Source organism: Trichomycterus rosablanca, chromosome 13 (genome assembly GCF_030014385.1).
Source record: "Trichomycterus rosablanca isolate fTriRos1 chromosome 13, fTriRos1.hap1, whole genome shotgun sequence".
Classification (NCBI taxonomy): Eukaryota; Metazoa; Chordata; class Actinopteri; order Siluriformes; family Trichomycteridae; genus Trichomycterus; species Trichomycterus rosablanca.
Window position 1 is genome coordinate 21,141,401 of NC_086000.1, and position 27,675 is coordinate 21,169,075.

Here is a 27,675-nt window from a genome sequence, read left to right on the forward strand (position 1 = left end):
GTGTCTTCCGCTGCTGGGGGATCCCTGATTGCAGTCGAGGTGGGTATATTGCTGCTCACGCCTCCTCTGACCCGCACAGCCCTTAGCCGAACACTTTCTCACCTATGCACTCTGCACAGGCGCCTCTCTATCTGCCAATCAGAGTCCTTACACAGCGTTTGAAGACCCCACCCACATAGTCCCATCATCCTGCCATAGCAGAAACATGTCTGCTGCAGGCACTGTCAATTATGCCCGCCAGATGGCACCCAGCTGGTGGCAACACCGAGTTTAGAACCGAGGAGTTTAGAATCTCAGTTGCATGTTTATTACGTATTGCTGTCCGATACATTTCAAAAATCTTCCTGTACCAGTTTTGGTGAGCGTGGGGCTGGCCACTTAGCCTTTGTGTAACCAAGTCAGGTAAAAACACTTTAAAGCACAATCATTTTGGCCTTATGTTAAGAGCAGCCAATAAAAAAATTAGTCATGACATTTAGTCAACATTAACTAATAGCATTTTGCATTCTTTTGCTGGTAATGCAGAAGTGTTTAGTATCAAATATATGTATTGTGAATGAGGTGTTTTGTATTTTTAAAGGGAGGCATATAAAATGTGTGTGTGTAGGGGGGGGTCTGCCAAAAATAAATACAATAAAAGTTATAACCCATACAACATCTAGTATTGGAGTCCATATAATTTGTGGCCAAAAATGTTTTTGGTAAAACAAAGTATAAACTCATGAAATGTTTTTCTAATAGTGTTACAGAGCTGATGTTAAATAACTGTTCATTCAGACTTGTAATATATTTTTTTACATATTATTATATATTTTTTTACATCTGTATTACAAATAATGTAAATACATGAAATCAGAAATCTAAAAATAGAAAAACACTAACAATGAGTGTACTTTTCCAAGAAGTTGCACAGAAAATTTCGCTGTATTTTTATATACAATGACAATAAAGGCATTCATTCATTTATTCATTCATTCATCACCTTTTAATAACTGTCTAAGGATGCTGCATAGTTTCCTGGAGGTCCAGTGCAGTTCTGTAGTCCTGGACTGCCTGTTCTATTAGTCCTAGATAGCCACGCACATCTGCCCTAAGCTTATAAAGCAGAGCATCATCAGGCTGAAGCTGAAGAGCTACAACACACACAGACACATGCACGCAGTCTTGAGTATTAGTTTCATGAAATACCCCCAAATTTCCCACTATCAAAGATGTATGATCTGTTGTATAATTTACAAATGACTAGTTTAATCTAATAGAAAATAAACAGTGGATGAATTAATTATTAACCTGCATTGTTATTTAAATAAATGTTTAAAAATTGTAAATTAAAAAATACCACACAGCCACTAAAAAATACAAGACACACTGAGTAGAGGATCAAGAAAAAAAGGACAAGAGGGATCATTTAAAGCCCATTTGCCTTGTAAATTTTCAGCTGGTACCTTTACAGATCCAGCTCACTCAATGAAAATCTTGAATTCAAAATTGCTTGTGTATGTCTTTGTAGGTGATTGTTGCCCGGACACCTACAGTCTATTAAATTCACTATAGAATTAAAATGGTGAAGTTCTGATTGATCATTAACTTTATGCAGAGCAGACTTTCTCCCTACAGCACCACCTGTTCAGTGGTATTTGTCTCAGCCTATTCAAATTACTGAGATTGTTTCTTATTAAAAATTCATTTTAAATATGGTGATCTATGCTGAACTTAGGTCCATGTGCTGTTCAGTAAATGCAGTATAAATCTAGCATTGGGTTTACACTGTAACCATGGCAACCATCTGCCACTCGCTTTACACACAAGAATTTGGAGTGTCTGGGTTACATGAGCTTGAATGTGTTTTTGTGTTCCTTTTGGGCAGTGGGTTCTATAGATAGTGTTACAACATAAAACATGTTTGTGAGAAGGTCCACTGGGGAAATATAAACCCAAAAACCCATCTCATGAACAAAGAAAGGTGACTGATACTGAAGCAAAGCAAGACACACGTGTTACCTGTTCAGAGAGATTCTTAATTGCTGCAGCAGTTGTGGCCACTGTTGGTTGCTCAATGGCGCCAGCACAGAAACATGTGAGATCAGTGTGTGACTCTCCATACGTGATACTAATCACTGTGTAAACCCGCCTTGTGCAGGTTATAATAAGCGGTTGGCTACTACACATGTTGGAGGGGGGATGTGTTAGGTACAGCCCTTCATAGTCAGGGAAGGGGTATGTACCGGTGATACATCTGGGTAATTGGACACGACTAGATTGAGAGAATTTCTAAAGGAATTTCTAAAACTGTACTATAATTAAGACTGTTTTGGATGGTGAATGGATGGTTTCTTTAAAGGTGTGGGGCTAGCACAGTGCAATAATTTGATAAATACTTTCCTCACTTTACCTGGTGTATGCATGTTGGCATTGTTAGCAAATGCAGCTGCAGTCTAAACAGATGGAGTGGGCACTCTGTTTTAAATTTGCTGTCCTAACAATCTTAAAATGATCAGAGATTGATTTATCAGATGATTGTTTTATTTTCTGTAACTGCTTTATTCTAATTAGGGTTGTAGTGGATTTAAAGTCTTTTCCAGCAACACCGGCCACAAGGAAAGAGCACACCCTAAACAGGATGGGTAATTAAGAGCAGACAAAACACTTACTAGCATGTTTCTGGGAGCTGGGCGAAAACCAATAAAAAATGTGATATATCAACCACATATAAAATGTACATTATCACAAACGTACACAACAACACATTACACAAATTAAATCTAATCTGTAATGTCTCACCTTGTGTAAAGTCCATCTCTGCTAATTTGTACTTCTTGAGGGAGCCGTACAGGTTAGCTCTGTTAAAGTAGGCATGAGCTGAATGAGGATTAAGGCGGAGAGCGTTGCTAAAGTCTTGTAGAGCCTCTGGAATTTTGCGTAGCATTGCATGAGTGATGGCTCGGTTTAGGAGGGCAGACTCATCATTTCGATCCAGCTCAATCGCCCTGCTGTAGTACTCACATGCCTAAGTCGACGTAATCCAGGAACAGAGAGCAGAAAGTATACAGAGGTTCACTTTTTTATGAAAAGCTTAAATTATTAAATGTAATTTTTTTTAATATTATTAAATTTAAAGTGAACATGAAAACAGCAGGTATTTCTGAAACAAACCTGTTCAAACTGTCTGTTGTAGAAAAAGAGGTTAGCGGCATTGAAGAAAGAAACCGTGCATCTGGGATTGAGAGAAATGGCATTCTGATAATCCCTCATGGCACTGGCTTTATCTCCCATAAACTGGTTGATCACACCTCGGTTAGTAAGAAGCTGGTCTGAGTGTGGACTGCACTGCAAATAAGTTACAGATCAAGTCAAAGAGCAAAACATTACCTTTATTCAGAAAACATGCAAGTAGGTCAATTGGCTGCTCTAAATTGCTCAATCAATAAATAATTATAAATAAATGAATAAATAAAATGAATCAATTATGGCCTCATGTTATAATATAGGATTTAACTAACAGAATCTTTGCAGCTCAGTGGGATTTGTAGATGTGTTTTATTTTTAACATCAAATTAAACACTGAAGCTACAGATACCTTCAAAGCATTATTGATGTCTTGAAAAGCTGCAAAATTGTTGCCCATCTGTAGATTGACAATAGCTCTTCCCTCATATGCAGACCAACACTTTGAATTAACCTTAATAGCCACAGTGAACTGATTCCAGGCTCTTTGAAACTGTCCCAAAACCTAGTGAAAAGAAGTAATATCAACAGAATCAATTAAAATTAATAGCAGCACAAGAGATAGCAGCCACATTAAAATATCACTCCCTGGCTACGAGAAAACACTTGATAAGTGCAGGATGCATTTCCTGACAATACAGCGGAAATCAGATATTGCTCTCTGTTGAGGGGTGTGTGTATGACTTTTTATGGCACTTTAAATGGCACCATCACATTAGTGTTTTGGAGTGTACACTTATAATGCACTGTGAATAAATCAAAAGTATTCAGGAGAACCAAAAAAATTTAATAATCTTTAACTATAGTAAAGGCTTAATTAAGCATGTTTTTAATACAACAATCACACAGCTACTATTGCTTTCTCTTGATGATTAATGGGATGAATTATATTCAGAAATGCATTAAGTAGTATGCTTATAAATCAACAATTTGCACTCAAATATTTTTTATTGTCCATATTGTGGCAATTATTCTGTAGCTGAAACAAACCTGTAATTTGTAAGCCAGCCCTATACGGGCACTGAAACAGAGAGGATTGAGATGCAGAGCAGTGAGGAAGTCTCTCTGGGCCTGTTTGTTGGTGTCAACATGGCTATAGTCCACAAAGACATTACCACGTCCTATGTAGGCATCCAGCAAAAAGGGGTTAAGTGTCAAAGCCTCATTGTAGGCATCCACTGCTTCCTGCAGCTGTCCCAACCTTCAAAATACAAAGTAACATTATTTTAGAATACTGTTTGTGACTGTGACTGTTTTGAAAAACAATATGTTTGTCTAAAATAAATAGCTATTGACTGCATGACAAGACTTGAAGAGCATTTATCACCTAATTGTATTAAATTATGTGCTGTGTTTATTGATACTGAACTGCTTTATCACAGATACTGGAATGTATTAGTTCCCACATTTTACAACTGTTTTTGTACCAATACCATGCACCTTAAAGTTAATGCAGCCATGTTGATTTTTAGAAACTGATTTCTCCATCTGCTTGACAGAAACTGTGAAATTACATAGTGAGACATAGTGCAGACATAGTGCAATAGATTTGTATTCCTCTGGTATTTTGTTTCTCAGAAATGGTTTAAATGGAAATAATGAAACTTTATCTGAAAGTTCTTACATCATACAGTGTGTGCCACAATTACAATAGCCAAACAAGTTAATTCTCAGAAATTCAAGTCTCTGTAGTTTAAACATTAGGTTATAAGCCTATCTTTCACATAATGTGCCTGGAGAATAAAGTAAGAGAATGTACTTTGCTGTTGGAACTAAATAAGAAAAGGCTGTTTGCTATCAAAATTAAGGAGGATAACATTGTTTAAAAATGTATGAACATCAAAAGTCGGGGCATTTTGTTAAATGAAATAAAAATAAGAATCTGTTATTGTTTATTCTATTTAAACTTTTTAACTGAGAAATAAACAAAGAAAAGTTTTCAGAACCGTTCAGCTGCTCATTAGCCCATGGTCAATCGTTGTCTGATTCTGCTCTATATGATGCACCATACATTTTTAATAAGAGACAAATCTACACTGTAGTCAGGCCAGTTAAACACATGGACTCTGTATCTATGAACCACACTGTTGTGCATGCAAAAGTCTGGTATTGTCTATAAAAAACATGGACATCCTGAAAAAAGATGTTGCCGTGTCTCTCTTAATTCCAATATGCAAGTCATCCATGTATAAGCTTATGCACCCATATACCACACCAGATGATGGCGTTTGCACCTTTTCCTTTTTTCTGAAAAGCTGAAATATGGTCTCATTTGATGAGAGCTCACATTTCCACAGCCTTCCAGTCTATCTAGAGTTTCTGAATAGAAATGATGTTTGGCTTTATATTTGCATATTACAGTTCCAGGTTGCATTTCTTGAAACAGCAGCAGAATGTGTTTAAAAACAGCAGTTTTTCAAAGTACTCCTGAGCCCAAGTAGCCATATTTATCACAGTAGCATGAAGGTTTATCATTTAACAGTGGTTTCCAGCCTTGCCCTTGAAGAGTTTTCTCAGTTTCCTAAATCTTTTCACAACATTATCATATTAGCAATCTTGCATTAAAAATGTTCTTTTCAAATGTATTACCAATTCTCTCAAAACTATTTATCCAGAAATGGGGTTTGTACACAGACTACAGTGGGGCCAAAAAGTATTTAGTCAGCCACTGATTGTGCAAGTTCTCCTACTTAGAAAGATGAGAGAGGTCTGTAATTTTCATCATAGGTACACTTCAACTATGAGAGACAAAATGAGAAAAAAAAAATCCAAAAAATCACATTGTAGGATTTTTTAAGAATTTATTTGTAAATTATGGTGGAAAATAAGTATTTGGTCACCCACAAACAAGCAAGATTTCTGGCTCTCACAGACCTGTAACTTCTTCTTTAAGAAGCTCTTCTGTCCTCCACTCGTTACCTGTATTAATGGCACCTGTTTGACCTTGTTATCTGTATAAAAGACACCTGTCCACAGCCTCAAACAGTCAGACTTCAAACTCAACCATGGCCAAGACCAAAGAGCTGTCACACCTGGACACCAGGAAGAAAATTGTAGACCTGCACCAGGCTGGGAAGAGTGAATCTACAATAGGCAAGCAGGTTGGTGTGAATAAATCAACTGTGGGAGCAATTGTAAGAAAATGGAAGACATACAAGACTGTAACAAAGCTAATGTTGTTTCAAGGGTTATATGGACTGTAATGTACAAACACCACAATAATTTACTCATTAAATCATTTACTGATTATTCAATTGAAGGGGAATAAGGGTAAAATGTGGGATAAATGTTTGTAGGGTTAGTAGTGTTCATTTTTAACCAAAAAAAGGTTTGGTTCAAGTAAGTTTACTTACAGGTTTGCACCAGGCATGCAGGCAGCTGTGCTGGGAGTCAAAGGACCCGAGCACTGATGGTTGATGGGATTTGAAGTCCTTGGACTGCACCATTTTGGGAATAGACTATTTTGTAACTATGGGGGAAGGTTTTTTTTTATCCTTTGTTTGGTGTTCTTATATAATTGTGATTGTGACACTGTCTCAATGTAATTAATATAAACTGATGTAACGGTATAATTATACCATGTTTTTGTCATAGACCAATGACTTTTTGAAGTTTGATAGAACTTAGGAAATGCTATGTTACCTGTAGTTGGTTTGGTCCAATCCCTCATGAGTATTTAAGGGGAAAAAAGGAGTTTGTTTAGTTGGGCATGTGGGAGTTGTAATGGTGGTGCAATAATTGAGATGCACTGAAGTTTAGTTTAAAGTTTGTTTATTAGTTTAGGCCGGGTTTGAGTGTATGAATTTCTCAGTGAAATTAATTTTTATGTTTAACATTTTGCACCTGGTTTTTTTTGATTGGGAGAAATAAATCAACAACTGCATCCTAAGTTCCTGATTCTGACTCAGTTTTTCCATCACTGATCGAGTATCCTGTAACAAAGACCATTGATAATCTCCCTCGATCTGGGGCCCCACGCAAGATCTCATCCCGTGGGGTCAAAATGATCATGAGAACGGTGAGCAAAAATCCCAGAACTACACGGAGGGACCTGATGCATGGCCTGCAGAGAGCTGGGACCAAAGTAACAAAGGCTACCATCAGTAACACACTACGCCGAGAGGGACTCAAATCCTGCAGTGCCAGGCGTGTCCCCCTGCTTAAGCCAGTACATGTCCAGGCCCGTCTGAAGTTTGCCAGAGAGCATATGGATGATCCAGAAGAGGATTGGGGAAATATCATGTGGTCAGATGAAACCAAAATGGAACTTTTTGGTAAAAACTCAACTCGTCGTGTTTGGAGGAAGAAGAATGCTGAGTTGCATCCCAAGAACACCATACCTACTGTGAAGCATGGGGGTGGAAACATCATGCTTTGGGGCTGTTTTTCTGCAAAGGGGACAGGACGACTGATCCGTGTTAAGGGAAGAATGAACGGGGCCATGTATCGTGAGATTTTAAGCCAAAACCTCCTTCCATCAGTGAGAGCATTGAAGATGGAACGTGGCTGGGTCTTCCAGCATGACAATGATCCCAAACACACCGCTGGGGCAACGAAGGAGTGGCTCCGTAAAAAGCATTTCAAGGTCCTGGAGTGGCCTAGCCAGTCTCCAGACCTCAACCCCATAGAAAATTTGTGGAGGGAGTTGAAAGTCCGTGTTGCCCAGCGACAGCCCCAAAACATCACTGCTCTAGAGGAGATCTGCATGGAGGAATGGGCCAAAATACCAGCTACAGTGTGTGCAAACCTGGTGAAGACTTACAGGAAACGTTTGACCTCTGTCATTGCCAACAAAGGTTATGTTACAAAGTATTGAGTTGAACTTTTGTTATTGACCAAATACTTATTTTCCACCATAATTTACAAATAAATTCTTTAAAAATCCTACAATGTGATTTCCTGGATTTTTTTTTCTCATTTTGTCTCTCATAGTTGAAGTGTACCTATGATGAAAATTACAGACCTCTCTCATCTTTCTAAGTAGGAGAACTTGCACAATCAGTGGCTGACTAAATACTTTTTGGCCCCACTGTACATGAGTGTATAAGCTTAGATAATGAATTAATAAGAAAGGTCATAATAAAGTCACCAGAGACATTTTCATGACCTATTTTGCATACCTTGTTGTTTTGAACTTGCCTAATGCTATCAATTTAAATATGCTGTGTTATTTTCATTCAATACCCTATTTTTCACCGCTTTTCCCTTTTTTATCAGGGTCATGGTGAGTTTTATTCATTGGGCAAAAGGAAAACACCCTGGACAGGTCGCCACTCCATCATAGGGCAGAGACACACACACACACACACACACACACACACACACATGCAATAGCACTACCAACTGTGCCACCACGCCACCCCTGTGCTGTTTCCAAACATAATAAAATGTGTATATTTTTCACCTGGCTGCATGCTGTAATGAAAAAGCTTCTTTGTTGTAGAGCAATGAATACACAAAGTCCAAACATTTTCTTCCTCCCAAGCTACTGAAAAATCCCCGCTATTATGCACCTGGCACATTGTCAACATTGAATTGTGCTGTTAGTTATTCTATGACAGGTTGAATATAGCTAGTTTGTATGCATGCTGGAATGCTTGGGCCTTCTAAACCATGATCATTTACTGACACTGAACTGACTGTAAACTTTCTGACTGCCAGAATTTTGAGAGTAGTTTACATTTAGATCATTGCAATGGATGCACTGTTTACAAAACACATTATAATTAATCATGGGTCACACAAAGCATTTGTATGCAGTATTCTAGCTCCTGGGGCTATGTATTACTTTTATTCATACATCTTGTGAAAGTGTAAAGTTTTTTTTTTAAACATTACTATGAAGCACTATGTTCAACACATTCATGTTGTACATTTAAAGCTGGATCTGGAATTGCAAATACAAAGCAGCTTTATATGTATATTATTTTGTCTTTCTTGGCAAATAAGCATATCAAGTTTGATGCAGTCGCTTCGGATGGTAATAAAAAATGCATTTAATTAACTTAATGCCACACTGCAAAATCTAACCTTTATGAAAGAAAAACAAAAAAGCCTTATCAAAAACATGCTTCTTAAACAAACCAACATATCACAGACCATGGGACCATGTTATAAAAAAACATTACTGAAGCATCTTTTTAATGTTTAACTGATCTTTAAGAACTCACAGCACCTTTAACACTGGAAATATGAGAGATAAATGAAATTAGACAATCACTCCAACACCTGTAGTTTTGACCTTACCACATTGTGCAGTTAACATGCATACTCCTTAATTATCAAGTCCTTTAGAGATTAGATAGATTAGATATGCTAGAAAAACATAATTACACAGTGCATTAACCTCGAGATTTGAAATATGGTATTATCTCTGTGTTTTAGAGTGGGCATCTGTGCATAGCAATCACTTTAAACATTACATTATGGAGGACTTAGGAATTAACTGACCTGTGGTAACAGACTCCCAGTGCATGGTAGATAGTGGCATCCAGTGGAGGTTCAATGGCATCAGCTTTCTTGGAAGCAGCTTTAAAATCCTCCATTTAAAACACAATGGATTTTTGGTCATAGATTCAAATAATACTATTTTAAGATCACAAATCTTCATACATATTTTATATAAATGAATATTTTATATTAAATTAGAGACAATTGCAAAATCTGAAAGATTTTGTCATTACCTATTCTTTTCACTTACTTTCAAAATATTGCTCAAGGAGTTAATGTGATAATGAATACTTAAAGAGGGCAATACATTTATAGGATTAATTACTTCAGAACATGTGATCAGAGGAACAGAAAGAGAAACATTTTTAAACTAGACTACTTTTAAATAGTAATTCCAGCAGTAGTAAATTTTGCAAAAAGTGAAACTTAAATCTCTACAAGCTCAGCAATGTGATTAAACTAACAGGGTAAATTTTGGCTACCTGAAGGGCACTGTAATGGTCACTGAGGTCCACATATACCAAAGCACGGTTTATCAGCACTCTGAAGTTAATCTCTTTCTGACTAGGAAGATGAAGCACAGTGCTATAGTCTTGAAGAGCCTTGACAAAATGAAAAAAAGTGCAACATTAAAGCCACTTACAAGTCCTTGAATGCGTTTTGTACAAGAATATTTAGGAATAGAAAAAATATCTGTCACCAGTTCATATTCCTGCAGCTGTTGGTAACATACTCCACGGTTGTAGTGGGCAAAAGAGCATGTGTTATCAATTTCTATTGCAGTGGTCAGATCCTTCAGTGCCCCTTTATACATCTGAAGTAAATAAAAATAACTTAAGATACCTCTACATTTATTTAAAACAAGTGGCATTTTCTCATGGTTTTATAATTATATAAAAGTGCACCTTCAAATAGAATTTAAGAGCTCCTCTATACAAGAGGGCTCTAACACTTTTTGGTTGGATCCTGATAGCTTCGTTACAGTTAAGAACTGCCTTTGAATATTGTCCTTTAGATCCATAAAAAGATGCTAGGCTCAAATACACCTGATAATAGGAAAGACATGGTCAGGCATTATTTTTTTCATGTTTGTTTTGAAAGTCATCCTAATATGTAAAGCTTTTATCAGAATATACATATACAATATGATATTAAAATATTTAAGAAGGCTGTTTATGCAATCAGCAATTACAGAAATATTTACTGCTACTAAAAATGTTCACATAGCTTTTTAGACAAGACTATAAATGATTGATCAATGTGTTAATAAATTATAAGGTGTAGTAGAATTGTTTTTTTAGTTTACAAACATTACAAACATTTGTTTGTCTATTTGTCTACAGTTTTACGATTAAACAAGTTAAAAATCCCAGTAAATACAAATGTGTTTACAACATATTCTTACAACTATAGGTTTACATATTGTGCCCTCTGATGAGCTTTCAATTAAGTAATAGCTATTGTGCTGTTATTTATCTATCACCTACCATGCAGCCTTTTAAATATATATTTCTTTTAGATCACAGCATTGTCAAAAACAGAGCCAACTTTTCTATTTTAAGCAGACTAATCTTATTGAGTTAGAAGACTAATTGAAAAATCTCAACAAAAGGTTGCAGTGACCTGGAAGAAGTCTGGGTTGATGAATAGTGCTCTGTCAAAGTCCTCCACACTCTTGGAGTATTGTAGGCGCATGCGGCAGAGGCCTCTTTGGTAGTAGGCATCAGCATTTTCTGGGTTCATCTTTACAGCATTACTGAAAGCATCCAGAGCCTGAGGCAGGAGAGAGTCTTCACCCTAGTTTATATACATACATATACAATGGTTTCAGTAAACAACTTATAGCACAATTTATAGTGTTATAGCCATTTTTACCCATCAACCTATACTTATTCATTCATAATGATATTTTTTTGTTTTCTGAAAATTAATACAAACTCTTTGTATTAACTTTGGCAGCAACTATAGCTGCAACTCGTCTTATGTACATGTAATCAGTCTGAGGGTCTGTGCAATGCCATCTTCAGGTCTCTTCAAAGATAGACAATGGGGTTTAAGTCTGGGCTTTGGCGTGGATACTAAAGGATATGCAAAGCCTAGTCCTGAATACACACCAGCATTGCTTTATCTTTATGCTTTGGGTCACTGTTATGTTAAAAGAGTTTGTGTGTGCTCTAAAGAAGATTTTTTGTTTCTGTATTTGGCTGCATCCCTCCATCCCCTAATTTATACTGTTCTCCCTGTCACTGAGAAGTACCCTTCTAGCATTATGCTGCCACCACTACGTTTAATCATAGGGATGCTATTAGCCAAGTGATGTGCAGTGCCTGTTTTAGCAGACACAGAGTTTGCTGTTCAGCCTAAGAAAAAAATGTTTGTCTCATCAGAATAATCAAAAAATCTTTTTTTTCTCATGTTGCCAGATTCCCTAGACATTGTTAAGCAAACTCCAAGCTCATCAGTAACTTATGTTTTGTCAGTCTACCCTAATAGACTTGACTTACAGAAGGCTGCATAGATTTTTGTCTATCCAACAAGTTCTCCATGTACTGCACAGGACTTCATGAGCTTTTTAAAGTGATCATTTACTTCTTCCTTATCTCCCTAAGACTGTTCTTGCCCATAAACCCAATCTGGCCAGATGGCTGACTTTAGAAAGGTTTAAGGTTGTGCCAGACATCTTCCATTTTAAAATTATTGAGGGCTTTGTGGTACTGGGAACACTCATAGCCTTAGATATTGTTTGTTATACTTCCCCTAATCTGATTACAGATATTCACAAGCAAGACTTTTTTTGTTTTTTTGTCCTGAAAATGCAGTGTAAATATCTATTTAAATATCGGTTTAAACTGACCACAATTTGAAGAGACACAGCAAATGCGCTGAATACTTTTGTGAATAAGAGATTTTATTTGGAGTATTTTAAAATGTTGCTGGGATAACATGGATTATTAGATTTCGCACAAACATAATAATTCATGTTCTAATGCTGTCATTATAGCAAAGTGTGACCAAAGACTATATTTATACCAAAGACTAATAACTTAGTAATTCACCTGAATTTATTTACACAACAACTGTCCTGATTTTATTTTAAAATGTTATTTCATCAATGCCTAAAATTGTCACTAGTTAGTCACAGTATGTATAAGCAGCACCTGAGCCATGAGACACAGGCCAGTGAGGTAGAAGAGCTCAGAAGCATCAGGCATATTAGAAAGTTTTGTTTTACTGGGGCTCAGATAAGACAGGCCTTTCCTAAAACTGTCCACTGCTTCCTACAGACAAACAAACAAACGTTATATTTAGTACACTGATTTATATATTCTTTTTTAAATGAAGGCATTACAATGAAGGCATTTCAGGTAATAAGGCATTACACATTATTACCTGAAATTACAATATGTTGTAATTTCAGGTAATAAGGTGCAGTAACTTAAGCTAAGCATTTTGACTAATCATTCAATCTTGGATGCAGATTTCTTTTCTGTTAATTATTATTATACATAAAGAGACTTACAAAAGTCTTAAGCATACCGTAAACCTTTCTTCTTTTATCTGTATTTTTCCTAACATGATAAAGATCCGAGAAGAGGGCCGGGTACTGGCGGCTGCCACTAGACAGGCAGTAGCTTTGGCATTGTTCCCTAAGAAAGACTGGCAGGCTGCCTGCTGGACCAAAGACAAGCCCAATGCTGCAAAACAGAACGGTGTTCAGAAGAGAGAAACATTGCTTATAAATAGCAAAAAATGGATGCAATTAAAAAAGAAGCATGTCAGATAAATATAAAAACATATTTTTTTTATACAAAATCAATGCCAGCCAAAATTAACTGGGTTCGGGTCAACTGAGTGAGTCTGTTGTACAGCTTAATAAAAAGAACTGGGATTAAATATAGTCATTTGCTTTTTAATATAGTCATTTGCTTTTAAAAATTAAACTCAGAGGTGTTATCCACTGCTACAGATCATTTATTTACTTTCAGAATTATGTGCAGAATTGTGATTTGCAAAAATGTATGTGTTAAATTTATGAATACCTTTATTCATCTCTGCTGTATACTGTATACAGAAGGTGGCTAGGTCAAACTGTTCCATATCACACAAATACTGGCCTCTAAAGACAGAAAAAGCAAGAAAATACAGGTATATATATTTCTCCACTTTTATTAAGAATAATGAACAGAATAATATAAACGCATAATAATAAGGAAGACAACAATGCCAATGTTAACGATTCATATAAAATATTTGCCTGTTTACAATGGAACCTGTTGTATTAGAATAAAGTTTAATAAAATGAGGCTGGTTTCTAGCAAGGATGTCTAGATCTAATTTAAGATATACCTCATGATGTGTAGATGTTGAGCATCTGGCCTCATGTGAATAGCTCTAGTCAAGTCTTTTAATGCTCTCTCCAAATCCTTTACCTGTTTGTTAAATTAATCTGTCAGTTAAGTCGTATGCTATATTTACTGCCCACCAAATTGTAGAGTGCTGAAAAAGTATTTGCCCCATTCCGATTTTTTTGGGGTTTGAGATTATAAAACTACCATTAATATCTGACAAAGATACCCCAAGTAAGCACAATATGGTTTTTAAATTATGATTTCATTTACTAAAGGGAAAATGCTGCTTAGTCCTACCTGACCCTATGTGGGAAAATGCTATCCCCCCTTAGCTACTAAATCAACCAGTTAACCAAATTTAATTTGGGTTCCATTTCACTAGCCACACCAAGGCATCAAGGAAACGACATGGTGTTGGTAGTGTAATGTTTATTTACTTTATATTAATAGTTTACATTAGCATAAAAGGTGCATTTTGTATTTACTCATGCTGTCTTTATATTAAAATTAGTAAGAAAATCTGAAGCATGTAAATGTGAAAATCAGAAAAAAATAGAACAAATCTGGTAGGGGCAAATACTTATTCACAGCACTGCATATATACAGCAAAAACTACAGATGATTGAAGATCTTACATTCCAGTAAGCTTTGGCACGGCATATATAGCCTTTTATATATGTGGGATCCAACTTTAAAGCATTGCTAAACATTTTTATTGCATCATAATTCTGCTCCATCTTCTGCATATAGATAAGTCCCAGGTTAATATAGGCTGCTGCAACAGTCCTGAAAGTAAAAAAAAAACTGTTTATGCTTGGAGAGTAATTCATCATGAATATTTAAAGTTTTTTATTTATCTACTGGAAAAAACTAAGGCTAAGCCACTTTTAACAACCAATAAGGGGTTAAAAACATTATTCCTTCGTAAGTTTTACATTGTTCTGTTTTTGCTTTGTTTGAACAGAACAAACCAGATACTGCGCCTCCAGCATCAAAAGAAGGGGTTGTCACCTGTCAATTTTGATCACAGCTTTAAAGTCAGCCACTGCTTGCTGCCACTGCCTGCGCTCTGTGTAAATCAGACCACGATGAAAAAATGCTCCAATGTTTTTTGAACCATCACGGATAAGCACTGAAGGACACACACACACAGAAAGAGAGAGAAAGAGAGAGAAAAAGTGATAGAGAGAAAGAGAAAGAGAAACGATGGTTATGACACAAGGATATTTTGAAATCATACACTAGAAAGCCCTATACATTTATTAAGGCATATTGTCTCTAATGACCAACAGTACATTAGGCAGAACATAAGGCAAAGTATTCAGAATATTTAGATGAAGTTAGATGAACACAGATTTAAGACTAAATTAAAGCAAAAATAGCCACTAATGCTCAAGTACTAAAAATATTTTTTTTCCCAATAATTTGTTCTGAGTTTGAGTACAGCTAGCTCACCAGAAGCTAATAGGCTGATATGTCTACTAAAGGTTTTCAGTAAACTAAGAAATATTTTGGGTCCTAAATGATTTACTTAATTATAGACAACAGGTAACATGTTAAAATGTATCATGTGGCTATAGCTATAGAGAGGTACAGTAGATGTTTAAGTCACACCTACCTCACTATAACTAGTTCTATTTAATATTCCGAGTTAACTAGAACTAGCTGTAGAGTTAACTGCTAGTTCCTAGTTTATAATCTGGCAGCAGCATTGTAAATGAGCTGCAGCTGTGTAATTTTTGTAAAGACTATTACAGAGAACATCAAAGTGATCTAGCATTCAGAGCTTACGATATGAGATGGGCATTCATTCTATTTGTGTCAGAACAAGCAATTAGACCAAATGGACCTACCATTCTCCTACCTGCTTAAAGTAAACAGAATTTTGTTCATAAAAAGGAACATACAAGGCTATGTTCAAGGACCACTGTTGTTTTCTTTGACCTTCATATGCTTTCGAAAATTATAGCTAAACTGATAACACATTTTTGTCAACTACCTTTAAAACAATTTTTTGTAAACAAGTTTTTTTTAATCAAATGCATCAGAGTCGCAGCGGAAACACTGGGTGAATAGCAAAAAATGCAGGGCACCAATCCATTGCAAGGTTTGTCCACCTCCATTCTTAGACATAGCCAATCATGCTTCAGCGATGGTAGGCTAGCATAACAGGTCACTGCACCACATATATTAAAGCACATTATATGATGTGCACTGTGTAAAGTTAGCAACTTTCCTCTAATAAATTTAGACAAAAGTTCTTTACTTTACTTGCTCAATTGCTTTATCTGCAGAGATGAAAACAAACTTGGCATTACTATAGCCTTACTACACATAGGCAACATTAGTGGCATTAAACTTAGTAGGATTAAAGAGATGCTTTGCTGGCTGGCTGTCCCAGTACCAAAAAGTTCACAAAACATTGCTGGTAAATAATACAACTTTTTATGGTCTTGCAGAAGATGTCAGATTACTGGAAAATTTCCTCAAATATTGTTTTCTGTAATGGACAAGAGCTAAAGCAAGGCGTGTCCTTTCCTGCTATCCCAATCATTTAAAATATAAAAAGTTAATTACTGTAAAGTGAGAAGAACTAAATGCAAAGAATTGAGAAAAGACGACTTATAATTTACATTTCCAGATTTAAAACCAAAAGGTTGAACAGCAAATTAGGTTCATTATATTCTGTGTGTATGTGTGTTTGTGCATTACCAGAAATACTGAGGTCTCTTAAGGCCATATCAGGTATTATCTTCCTCAACAGACAGCCACGGTAGTAAAATGCTTGCCAGTCAGTGGGATCCAAGTGCAGAGCCAAAGAAAAGTCCTCAATGGCCTTTTGATAGTATTTAAGTTTGGTAAAAATAATTCCTCTGTAGGTCCTACAAAGCTCAGAAATACAATATTAAATTATTTACCACTGTAAATAACACAATATTTAAGTTAATTATTATAATTATTTAATTTGTGACTTTCTACTCTATGCTATAATTATTATGTTTATAATGAGTCAAATGTTTGCACTATATATAAATATGAATTTCACATGTGTACAAGAAACGTTTAATAATTTATTCATTCATTTTACCAACCACATCTACCTGGTAATGGTTACAGAGGGTTTAATTTAATAAAGAATAAAATTACAACTTTTGGATTTAATCTGGCAAGTAAATTGAGGTAGTGCAGAAAGCATGTGTTTAGTTTTTTTCTGTACATAATCAGCATGAGCACTACTGTAGTTTCAGTTTAAACATAAAACGTCATTTATTGTTGCTTTAAACACCTTGCTCTGGCATTTCTAGGTTCCTGCTTCAACAGTAGGGAGAAATCTTCCAGTGCCACCCTCCAGCTGGCAGTGTGGAAATAATGTAGGCCATGAATCATTAGTGCATCCGTCCTTGCTGGGTTAATGGCAAATGTCTACAGTTAAAATATAAATGGATTAAAAAAGCTTCATTTTAAATTCTTCTCTATACCTGCCAAATTTGTGTAAAAAAAAAAAAAAAAAAGGCTTACTTCAGCATAATCCTCCATGGCTAAAAGGGTTTCCCCAATCTTCTCATACATCTTAGCCCTTTTAAAGTAGGTCTCAGCATCATCTGGTTTGCATCTGATGGCCTGGGTGTAGTTGAGTATGGCCTGGGTGGCATTGTTTTTCATTCTATAAATCTCTGCTCTTGACATATAGGCATCTAAAGGAAAAAAAAACCAGCTGACATGAACTCCTACATACACTGTGGTAATGTGTCTACAGTTCTCTGGAGTTTGGACCAACACATGTACTGTTGCTTGTTACAACGGACAAGTATTGGATGTTATGATTTTTTTGGGAAAGAACATTATTATAGCTACTACTTTTCTGACATAACCCAGACAGAAATCTGCAGTGAGATTTACCTGCATGGTTCTTGTTGTGCTTAATGATGAAGTTGAGATCACTCAGAGCACTGTCAGTGACATTTCTCAGCAGATAGATACTGTGTCTGTGCCAGTAAGCATCCAGTAAATTAGGTTCCAGCAGTATGGCCTTAAAAGCATGTTATAAAAACATAACATATAACATTGGAAGGTAGATAAGAAAGATTAACAACCTACACATGCAGTTTGTAAACCCTTTTGAATTATTGTGATCACAACACCAAAAAACAACAATAGAAATAGGCAACAAATCATACCTAAACTTATCACACTCAAACAAATGCACCTTTTAAGTGTCTAATGAACCCATTGATTAAGTTTTTCATAAACAACCCATGTCATTGAACAATATTTAAATTAATTTAGAGTCTAAACTCTGACATGCAGTTTAACGTGCCCACCTGACATATAGACCGGCAAGGGCCCGGAAAATGGTAACATGCCCACCATTATGGGCTGGCATGGGGTTTGGAAATGCAGATGAGTGACAGTGCCGATTCCTTTTACTGGTACATCAAGGGCATTCTACGTGCCTCATTAAGCATTATTTGTTAAAGTCGTTCTGGGCTGTTTATTATGACTTTGTGACCAAGATCTTTGCTGGGTCCTCTCATTTCCAGCTATTGTTTTGAGTGTGCGCAGTAATTTTGTTTCTAGGGCCAATACGCTGGGCTGAAGGACCTGCCCAGCTTTTCCCGTGATCTTTTGAGCTATTTCCGAGAACTCAGCCAGTGGCATGGTTTTCCGTCTTTCTAATGAAGCTCCTTCCATTATGCTTCACAGATCTGAGAAGAGTTTGATGTTAATGTGCAGTGCTTTTTCATTTCTGAACAAAGCACTAAGCATTTCTGAGCATTTCTGATGTCTAATACTCGAAACAAGACCAAGCACAATTTGTGAGTAATTAATGTAAAATTCAGATTAATTTGAAGAATTCACAATGTTCTTCTTGCAACCATACACACAGCTACAAGGTCACACAGGCATGTTCTAAAAGAAAAGTTGGGACATTTTGTAAAATGCAATAAAACATATGTGTTAATTCTTTTAAAGCTTTTTTAAATTGACAGAAGTACAGAAAAGATTTCCAGTGTTTTCACTGACCAACCTAATTGTATTTTGTAAACATAAACAAATTTAACATTTGATGCAATCAATGTTTAATGGTAATAATGGTACCTTTACATATATACAAATCACTCAAGCTGTGGGCACTGATCAATGCCATACTGTGTCAGTCTTGGTCCTTTTCATCTTTAGCATAGAAAACTTGGCAGCTGTTTTACCAGGAGACGTTGTTTTATTGTTTAAATAAGTTGTTCAATAAGTTAATAAATTTCAGGTTGCATTTCTTGATGCAACTGTGGACTGAGTTAAAGGACAATGATTTCCTAAAGTACTTATGAACACGTGGCTATACATTCAACAGTGGTTTTAAGCCGACTGAAGAAGACTGAGATTTCTCCGTATTCCCTGAATATTTTCAGTTTTATATACAGTGGATAATTAAACCAAAATTATTTGCAATCTCGCATTGACAAATGTTTCTTTTAAGCTGACTGACAATACTCTAACAAAATTTGAGACAAAGTAGTAAACTATGACCCAGCTGTTGGGTCTGAGCCATTGAATGATCCTTCTTTTATACCCTTTTACCAATTAACCAGCTCAAAGTGGAATGTTATTTTGCCCCGTCCCAACTTTTTTGACTGCATTGCAGGCAAATTCTAAATTTGTATAATATAAAATCTTGTATTTTATATTAACAATATCAGCCAAAACATTAAAAGTCATTGTTTAATACTTTTGTCAGTTAAGTAAAGATTCAGGAGAACTCACAAATCACAGTTAATTGCATTTTACAAAATGTTCCAACTTTCCCAGAAACTGAGATATGGAGTGTATTATTCATCCATTCGTTGATTGTATGTTTTACCACCTTCTTGTCAGGGTCTGATTCATTGTGTAAAGGGCAATTTGTAGTACCTTCAATTGGCCTGACTGCACAGGGAGAACCTGTAAACTCCACACAAAACGGACCCTGGCCACCCAACTGGAAAATCAATCCTACCCACTGCACCACAGTGCCAGATTGTATTATGCAAACAAAATCAATTTGTAAAAAAAGTCTTACGTCATTAAGATCTTCAAGAGCTTGGTTGAGATGACCAAGTTTTTTATAGAGCGCTCCTCTGCGACACAGGTCAAAAGGATTGTTCCTCTTATGTTCATGTATAGTGTGGGTCAATTGGGACACCATTTTTTCCAAATCATCAGGGGTAAGGCCATCATCAAGAGTCTCAGGTAGATCAACCATGTCCGAATCCTCCAAATTTTGATTGTCCTGCTGATCACTGGAAATAATAGATGCTGTAATGACTTCCCGGGCATTCTTGGTTCTGCTTTTCTCTATAACAGGGGATATCTCCTCAAACTGGGCATTCTTAATGTCCCTAACCCACTCTTGAGAGGGCAGATTGTCAGCAATTCCATACTGCTTTACAGCAAAGCTCACAAAGTCTAGAAGCAGAGGCAGGCTCTGGGACCGGGGGAGAGTTGAGCCTTTAAGTTTCTGAGGCAGCTCAAACATAGAACGACTCCTGTTTTGTAGAGTAAAGATAATTATAGTGAAAATAATAATAACTAATGTTACACATATACCAGTTAAAGTCACATACAAAACATTTGTAAGGAAAATGTATGTCATGGCAGCTCTGGAATTTTAATGGTATTTGTATCTGTAAACAAATGTCTGGAATAAATCTTTACAATTTGAGTTCTTACTCAATTTCTCTAAACAAATAGAACAAAACATAACAGTTAATCAATTATAACAGTTAATTTTGTTATATGTTTCTGAGCTCTTTTCATGTTGATCTGCTGCTTTTAATAGTAATTAACAAACTTCTGGCACAACTCTTGACCACAGTATTTGGCAGGGTTAGTGGAGTCTTCTGGCACATACATGTTCTAAGTAAACTCCACATATTCCACATATATAGGTTTGAGGCTTAATTTTTAAGCTAATGTAGCCATTACAAAAAAGTGTATCACGTGTTTAGGTCATTGTCCTGTTGGAACAAAATATTGTGTCCAAGATTCAATCTCCTGGTTGTTAATTCAGGGTTATGGTAAGAAATATTAGGTAAACTTCCATCTTCATTACGTTTCACCCTTTTTGTAATAGACCATCACCAGCATGCTTGACTGTAGGTACAATAGTTTAAATGGCCGACTTTTTCTTCTTTAAGGTACTTCAGGTTATTGTAGCCAAATATCTTTTTTAACTAACCACAAGACTCTCCTGTAAAGGGCCTTTTTTTGTCTACACGCTCAGCAATTAAGTGCTGCCAAGCTTTAACATGCTGATTGTAGAGCAAGATCTTCCTTCTCACGTAGCTTCTTCCTTATTTTTTACATCAATTACATGCTTGTTAGGAGCTAGATGTATTGTTTAATTGTACTAAAACAAATAAGCTTACATAATAGTGATCAAACCTGAATAGAGTCTGTGGATGCTCCTTCAGTTTCTGAAGAATGTATGTTAGCTTAGAGCAACCGAGTCCCTTCTCTCCTTTGTGGCTTGCGCATTTGCCAACTCTACTCTTCATGGAACGATCTCTTGGGACCATTCTGCCTCGGGTTGTGTGAGACCATAATATACCATGGCTCCGCTCCACACTGAGCTGTTCTGGTGAGCCAGGTCTGCCAAAAGCCTCCTGCAGCTCTAACTCTCTGTTGATGGTGGCAAAGTCAGACTGCAGCCTTAGTGACAGCTCAGGGTTTGTGGTTAATTGTGGAGCAGAGAAAGGCCGGCTCACCCGAAGCTAAAGGAAAATCAGATGATTAGAGGTTATGATTCTGTTCCCAGGATAACGTCTCTATGGTTTACAGTTTAAAACTTAATATCCATAACTTTTACATTTCCCCATACCAAAGAGTACTCATAAGCTTTAATTTCCCAAAGACTAGCTTAAGCTTAAAATGATCTTATAGCTTAAAATGATCTCAGTTCTAATTTTACACTAGACATGCTGACTTAAAGCGGTCTTGTGCCAGGTAGGGTGCCAAGGGCTCTGGCTGGTTTTAGTGACAAGTACCCCCTCAGCATGAATGAGCACAATGCTACTAAATAGCAACTCTAGACCATACAATCCACTGCAAAATCGAGCATAAATAAAAGAATATGTTTTATCGGGTATATTAATGTTCTATTATAAGCAAACTAGTGACATTGTGTTGCAATATATATAATAAACTAGCAATTCAGTGTGGATGGCTACATCCCCCAAAAAAAAAAAAGAATAAAAAATAAATAAATAAATAAATATATATATATATATATATATATCAACACACACACACACACCGATTAGGCATAACATTATGACCACCTCCTTGTTTCTACACTCACTGTCCATTTTATCAGCTCCACTTACCATATAGAAGCACTTTGTAGTTTTACAATTACTGACTGTAGTCCATCTGTTTCTCTACATACTTTTTTAGCCTGCTTTCACCCTGTTCTTCAATGGTCAGGACCACCACAGAGCAGGTATTATTTAGGTGGTGGATCATTTTCAGCACTGCAGTAACACTGACATGGTGGTGGTGTGTTAAGTGTGTGTTGAGTTTTTAAATACTGTGTCCACTCACTGTCCACTCTATTGGACACTCTATTGGACACTCCTACCTTGTAGATGTAAAGTCAGAGACGATCGCTCATCTATTGCTGCTGTTTGAGATGGTCATCTTCTAGACCTTCATCAGTGGTTTGAGTTGGTCATCTTCTAGACCTTCATCAGTGGTCACACGACACTGCCCACAAGGAGCTGTTGGATGGATATTTTTGGTTGTTGGACTATTCTCAGTCCAGCAGTGAAAGTGAGGTGTTTAAAAACTGCAGCAGCGCTGCTGTGTCTGATCCACTAATAAAAGCACAACACACACTAACACACCACCACCATGTCAGTGTCACTGCAGTGCTGAGAATGACCCACCACCCAAATAATACCTACTCTGTGGTGGTCCTGTGGGGGTCCTGACCATTGAAGAACAGGGTGAAAGCAGGCTAAAAAAGCATGTAGAGAAATAGATGGACTACAGTCAGTAATTGTAGAACTACAAAGTGCTTTATATGGTAAGTGGAGCCGATAAAATGGACAGTAAGTGTAGAAACAAGGAGGTGGTATTAATGTTATGGCCGATCAGTGTATATATATAGTGTATATATATATATATCTGACACAAAACACATGTAAAAAAACAAAGAGTATTTCAACCTCTTCTTGAAAGCAGATTTCTTGTGAAGATTGTAAGTTCATATCTTCTGCTCGCAGGTCCATCAGAGACTTGTGCTTTCTAGATAGAATATTTTTCTGGGAAATAGTCATCCACTGAGAGTTAAAAGCTATTAAATCTCCACACACACACATTAAATGGTCAAGCTAATGTGTCTTTTTACAGCATAGTTATACATAATTTGAAAGCTATTGCTCTCCATTGTGCTATAAAACACCAAAGAGTAATAAAACAGCACAAAAAAGACTTTCATGAGAATTAAAATACAAAATGAAAATACTAGAGAAAGACAACACGAATATAATTTGTGGTTTGTAAATCAGAAAAAGAATAAAGACAATGATTTAGCTGTAGTGATGAATTCAAATGCATTTAAAATGTAACACAATTATTTAAATATTTTATACACTGTAACAACCAGAAGTATGAGGACCAATAACTGGGCAGTAAAAGGTACTGTCCCCCCAGCCCACCAGCTAGTATATGCACATCATTAATTACAACTCTGGTACATGCATTAATTGACTATTACATGAGCTACACCTACCATACAGATTTTGTGGGTATACAATTACTGAGTGTCACCCGCTGTTGCTCTGAACTTTTTGTAAACCCCTATTTTATCAATCAACAGAGAACCCATAAAGGAATCAATAGACAGGATGATGTCTGTGATGACACTATCACTGTAATGATACAGTAGTGTGTGCGTTTTTCTTATATAAGTGTATCGGGTGTAGCACTTTTTAAACACTGATTAAACTTACTAGCTTTTTCATTTGAAAAACATAACTTGATGTGTTTCTACCCACTCGCTGTTGCTATACAGTTAGAGCTATTTTATTTTTCCATGCACAATGTTGGCTAATCTTGCGCTAGTCTTTTATCAGTGGACACAGGACGCTGTTGCCATTAAATTTTTGGTTGGAGAAGATGTAACATCGAGGTTAATGCTGCACCTGATACACTATCACCAATATGAACCACCATGTCATTACCATTTTGGTGCCATTGCAGTGCTGAAAAAGGTCCACCACCCAAATAACGTCAGGCCAGTGGGGTCCTATGGTGGTCCTTTTTCATTGATAAAAAGGGTTAAAGTCAGCAATTGTATACCAATTAAATTATTCTCTATAGAAGATGTAGCTTACTGTATAAAATAATCAATGAATGTACGTACTACATTGTTGTACTCAACAATAAGTTCATTGAGTCTATATACAATTTTCTAATGGCCAAAATATTAAGTAACTTCTTAATGAACAGAAATGTACTAAACAGTAAGAAATGTTTAAAAACTGTCTGAAGACCTTGGTTTTTAAATGCTTGTTACATCAAAGATAAGAAAACTTTTAGTAACAGTAAAGGAATGTGAACAATTTCCTTTTCCAGACTTTTTCTTTCGCTGAGTTGAGTCATGCAGTATAAAAAATACAGCATGTACAGTGAATATAAAAAGTCTACACACCTCTGTTACAAAACCATGTTTTCATAATGTAAAAAATCTGTTTAATAATTTCAAAACTTTTTCCACCTTTAACGTGAACTATAATCTGTACAATAAAACTGAAAAACAAACTTAAAGTAAATCTCAAATCCTACTAAAACAGCTGAATTTTATATGAGGTTAATCAAAGTCACTTTAATTAATGGCAGGTGTCACTAACTACTATTTAACATGAGTTTGAATGTGACTGGTTATTTCTGAACACAACCACATCCCCAATTACATGAAGGTGTACGTCTTACGCAACCACATTATTTTATTTTTCCTTAAACAATTTCAGTATGTTTCTTAAGTGAATTACAAGACTTACAGGTCACATGTATGGTGGAAATAAATGTTACATTATTTTTCTTGGTCTGATTTTTTACCTGGCATTGTAACACAGGTGTGTAAACCTTTTAAATTCACTGTAGAAATACAAAAGATGGAATTTAAAAATTTTCATTCATAAATGAATTTACTAATTGTTTATCTTGAGTAACTGTTTCATTCTGGTCAGTCACAGTGGAGTCAAAGCCATCCTGAAACACTGGGCACAAGGCAGACACACACACTTAGGGCAATTTTTAGTAGCTCCAACTGGTCTGAACGCATGTCTTTGGACCTATAAGAGAAAACCGAAGCACCCAGAGGAAACCAATACAGACACATGGAAAACATGCAATCAAACCCTGGCCCTTCTTGCTTTGAGGCGACAGTGCTACCCAATGTGCCACTGTGCCACTGTGCCACACTTGAACATTTACTCACTTATTCAAACAAACAGCGATTAGGAAAGGCTATCTACTTTTACCTACTTCATGTTTTGGGAAGGTTGGAAATAACAGGGTAGTGAAAAAACAGTATGGGGTTAAAAAGAAAAGAACATGCCGAATTCTAAACCCAGTGTTTCAAACCCTGCATGATAGCATATACAGCTCCAGGGTCTTGAAAATATGATTTCATTTGCCAGTTTTCTTCTGATGGCTAAAAGTGTGTTAAGCCCTGTGCTGAATTGCCACCCTGCCCATGGTTTACTTCTGTTTCCTGGGGGCAGTGTAGCAATGCTGATCAGGACAATTATAATGTACCACAATTATTTTCATGTAATACAAAAAAAACTTACCAGAAAAAAGTTTTGCTCCATGTTCATCTGAACATTATCTGTTTCTAACACAGTCTGCAGACTATCCAAATTATTATTAATAGACAGACCAGGTCGAGTAACCTAAAGACACATTAATGTACAAGTTTAAAAATCACATAAGACAATTAAGACTTACCTGTAATTATAACGGCACTTTGAGCTTCCAGAAGACTAAATATAATGTAAAACAAAAGTATAATTAATAACAGTACAATCAATAACATGTATGACTCAGGAATTTGATGAAGCAAAGTCATTGGTCCTAACCTACAGTTAAAGTATCTTGAACTTGTTATGCTTTGTGGAATATCAGGCATGAAAGTATGTGTGCTAAAGGTATGAGCAAATGTGATTTGGGGGCCATGCTGTAATTTTTACTATAAACCCCACTGTTAAAAGTCCTGGTGGATTGGAGAAAAATGCACTTCCACCTGCTAAATAAAAATGGGAATTGCTATTTTACCTGATATTTGGGGAAGAGAATGTCTCTTACAGTAGCTGGAGCACAACAAAATTTTGGAGGTGCTGGTTTCCAGAACTTTCGTAACTGATCCTCACAAAGTGTGACCTGTAGAATAAGAAATGAAGGATGACATTAAAATAGTTTTAAATCACTGCCGATACAACTGAATCTGACAAAGCACTGAGACAAAATGTTGTGACATGTCAAAGGTTTTTCCCTTAAATCTGAAATGTATGTGAAAAAAGAACCTTTTAAATGCTGAAACACGTAAATGTCAAATTACTACAATTTAAGTAAACAGATGAATGTACGTATTATTATAACTATTTACATATTTTACAACAAATATGAAATGTCAAATTTAAAGCAATAATGAGGAACAGAATGGTAACTAACTACATTTTTAGCAAAGTGGGTTACAATGGTTTAAAATACCTGTAGTTTACCTAAATTGATTAAAGCAATGAGCATATCTTTCAAAGCACTGTTATGTCTTACAGAATCCACATTCTCCTTGTTTGTCAGTTTTTTTATATTTTCTCTGTTTGCTTATCTGGATTGTAGAAAATGCACATGACTTTGCACTCATCTCAACAATCATTTGGTTCAGAGTTAAATATGAACCCCATGGATCTCGTCATTACATTTCACAAGCTTACGGCCAATTGGTGTGAAGTTAGATGTGCATCTAATGCCATCTAGTGACCTGATAAAAACGAACAAGAGCGTAACAAAATGAAGCTTAATAAATGACTTATACCTAATGCTCCATGTTTAATACCTCACTAAATAATGATTATGCTATATAAATATTTGCCTTAGTCTTTAAGCAAAAGTTCAGACATTATTGCTTCCTAATGAATCGTTAATATTTATATAGCATAATCAGTGAATAACTCTAATTAAGGTTGGTCAGAGTGATGAGGTGCTGATAACTCACAGCATGCCCACACATTATTATCCTTGGTTTTTCAACATGGTACACTCCAATTCGCTGCCAGTCTGCGAGAGCATCTGATGGCACAGCAGGTAGAGGTGTGACACCACCTGTCTGCCTGGTATCTCCAACCTGCTCCTGAGGAATGCCATCATACACCATCCTACAGGACACAGAGCAACGCTAAGCATTCCTTCCAACAGACCTCAACACTTAAAAATGTACAGATCAGTAAGAGAACTAGCAAAATATTAATCATAGTCCTTTAAAATGGTATGTAAGGAAATGGGATGCATTTCCAGCACTGTGCATCTCTCTTCATCGGTGTAGCAAATGTCTCACTGCAGAGAAAATAGATCCTTTAAAGTGGTATACAAAGTATCAAATAGATATGCA

General features: G+C 36.2%; 1 protein-coding gene across 2 annotated transcripts; it reads right to left on the reverse strand.

The window, feature by feature from the left end:
• Positions 1 to 982: 982 nt before the first annotated feature.
• ttc6 (tetratricopeptide repeat domain 6) lies at positions 983 to 27,477 on the reverse strand. 2 transcript variants are annotated; one of them, XM_063007021.1, is made up of 26 exons: positions 27,283 to 27,477; positions 26,343 to 26,447; positions 25,859 to 25,960; positions 23,228 to 23,323; positions 21,444 to 21,772; positions 20,080 to 20,299; positions 17,925 to 18,054; positions 17,544 to 17,719; positions 17,311 to 17,447; positions 16,737 to 16,906; positions 15,036 to 15,156; positions 14,660 to 14,810; positions 14,023 to 14,105; positions 13,716 to 13,792; positions 13,213 to 13,370; positions 12,834 to 12,953; positions 11,299 to 11,472; positions 10,581 to 10,721; positions 10,376 to 10,489; positions 10,158 to 10,277; positions 9,676 to 9,764; positions 4,216 to 4,426; positions 3,578 to 3,730; positions 3,154 to 3,327; positions 2,782 to 3,007; positions 983 to 1,133 (listed from the first exon to the last, which is right to left on the reverse strand). In XM_063007021.1, exons 1-26 carry the CDS (start codon positions 27,439 to 27,441, stop codon positions 997 to 999), a joined length of 3,873 nt encoding a protein of 1,290 aa, XP_062863091.1. In that variant the 5' UTR covers positions 27,442 to 27,477; the 3' UTR covers positions 983 to 996. The 2 variants fall into 2 exon arrangements, with proteins under 2 accessions (XP_062863091.1, XP_062863090.1); XM_063007020.1 differs by having other exon boundaries at positions 20,080 to 20,545.
• Positions 27,478 to 27,675: the final 198 nt, after the last annotated feature.

Bases quoted from the DNA above. Each gene is read 5' to 3' on its own strand.
- ttc6 (XM_063007020.1), bottom strand. From the start codon at position 27,441: ATGGTGTATGATGGCATTCCTCAGGAGCAGGTTGGAGATACCAGGCAG. The intron at 18,055-20,079 runs GTAAGACTTTTT...CATGCTTTTAAG, and splicing joins CTCTTGAAGATCTTAATGAC to GCCATACTGCTGGAACCTAA. The intron at 11,473-12,833 runs GTGCTGCTTATA...TATATAAACTAG, and splicing joins GCCTGTGTCTCATGGCTCAG to GGTGAAGACTCTCTCCTGCC.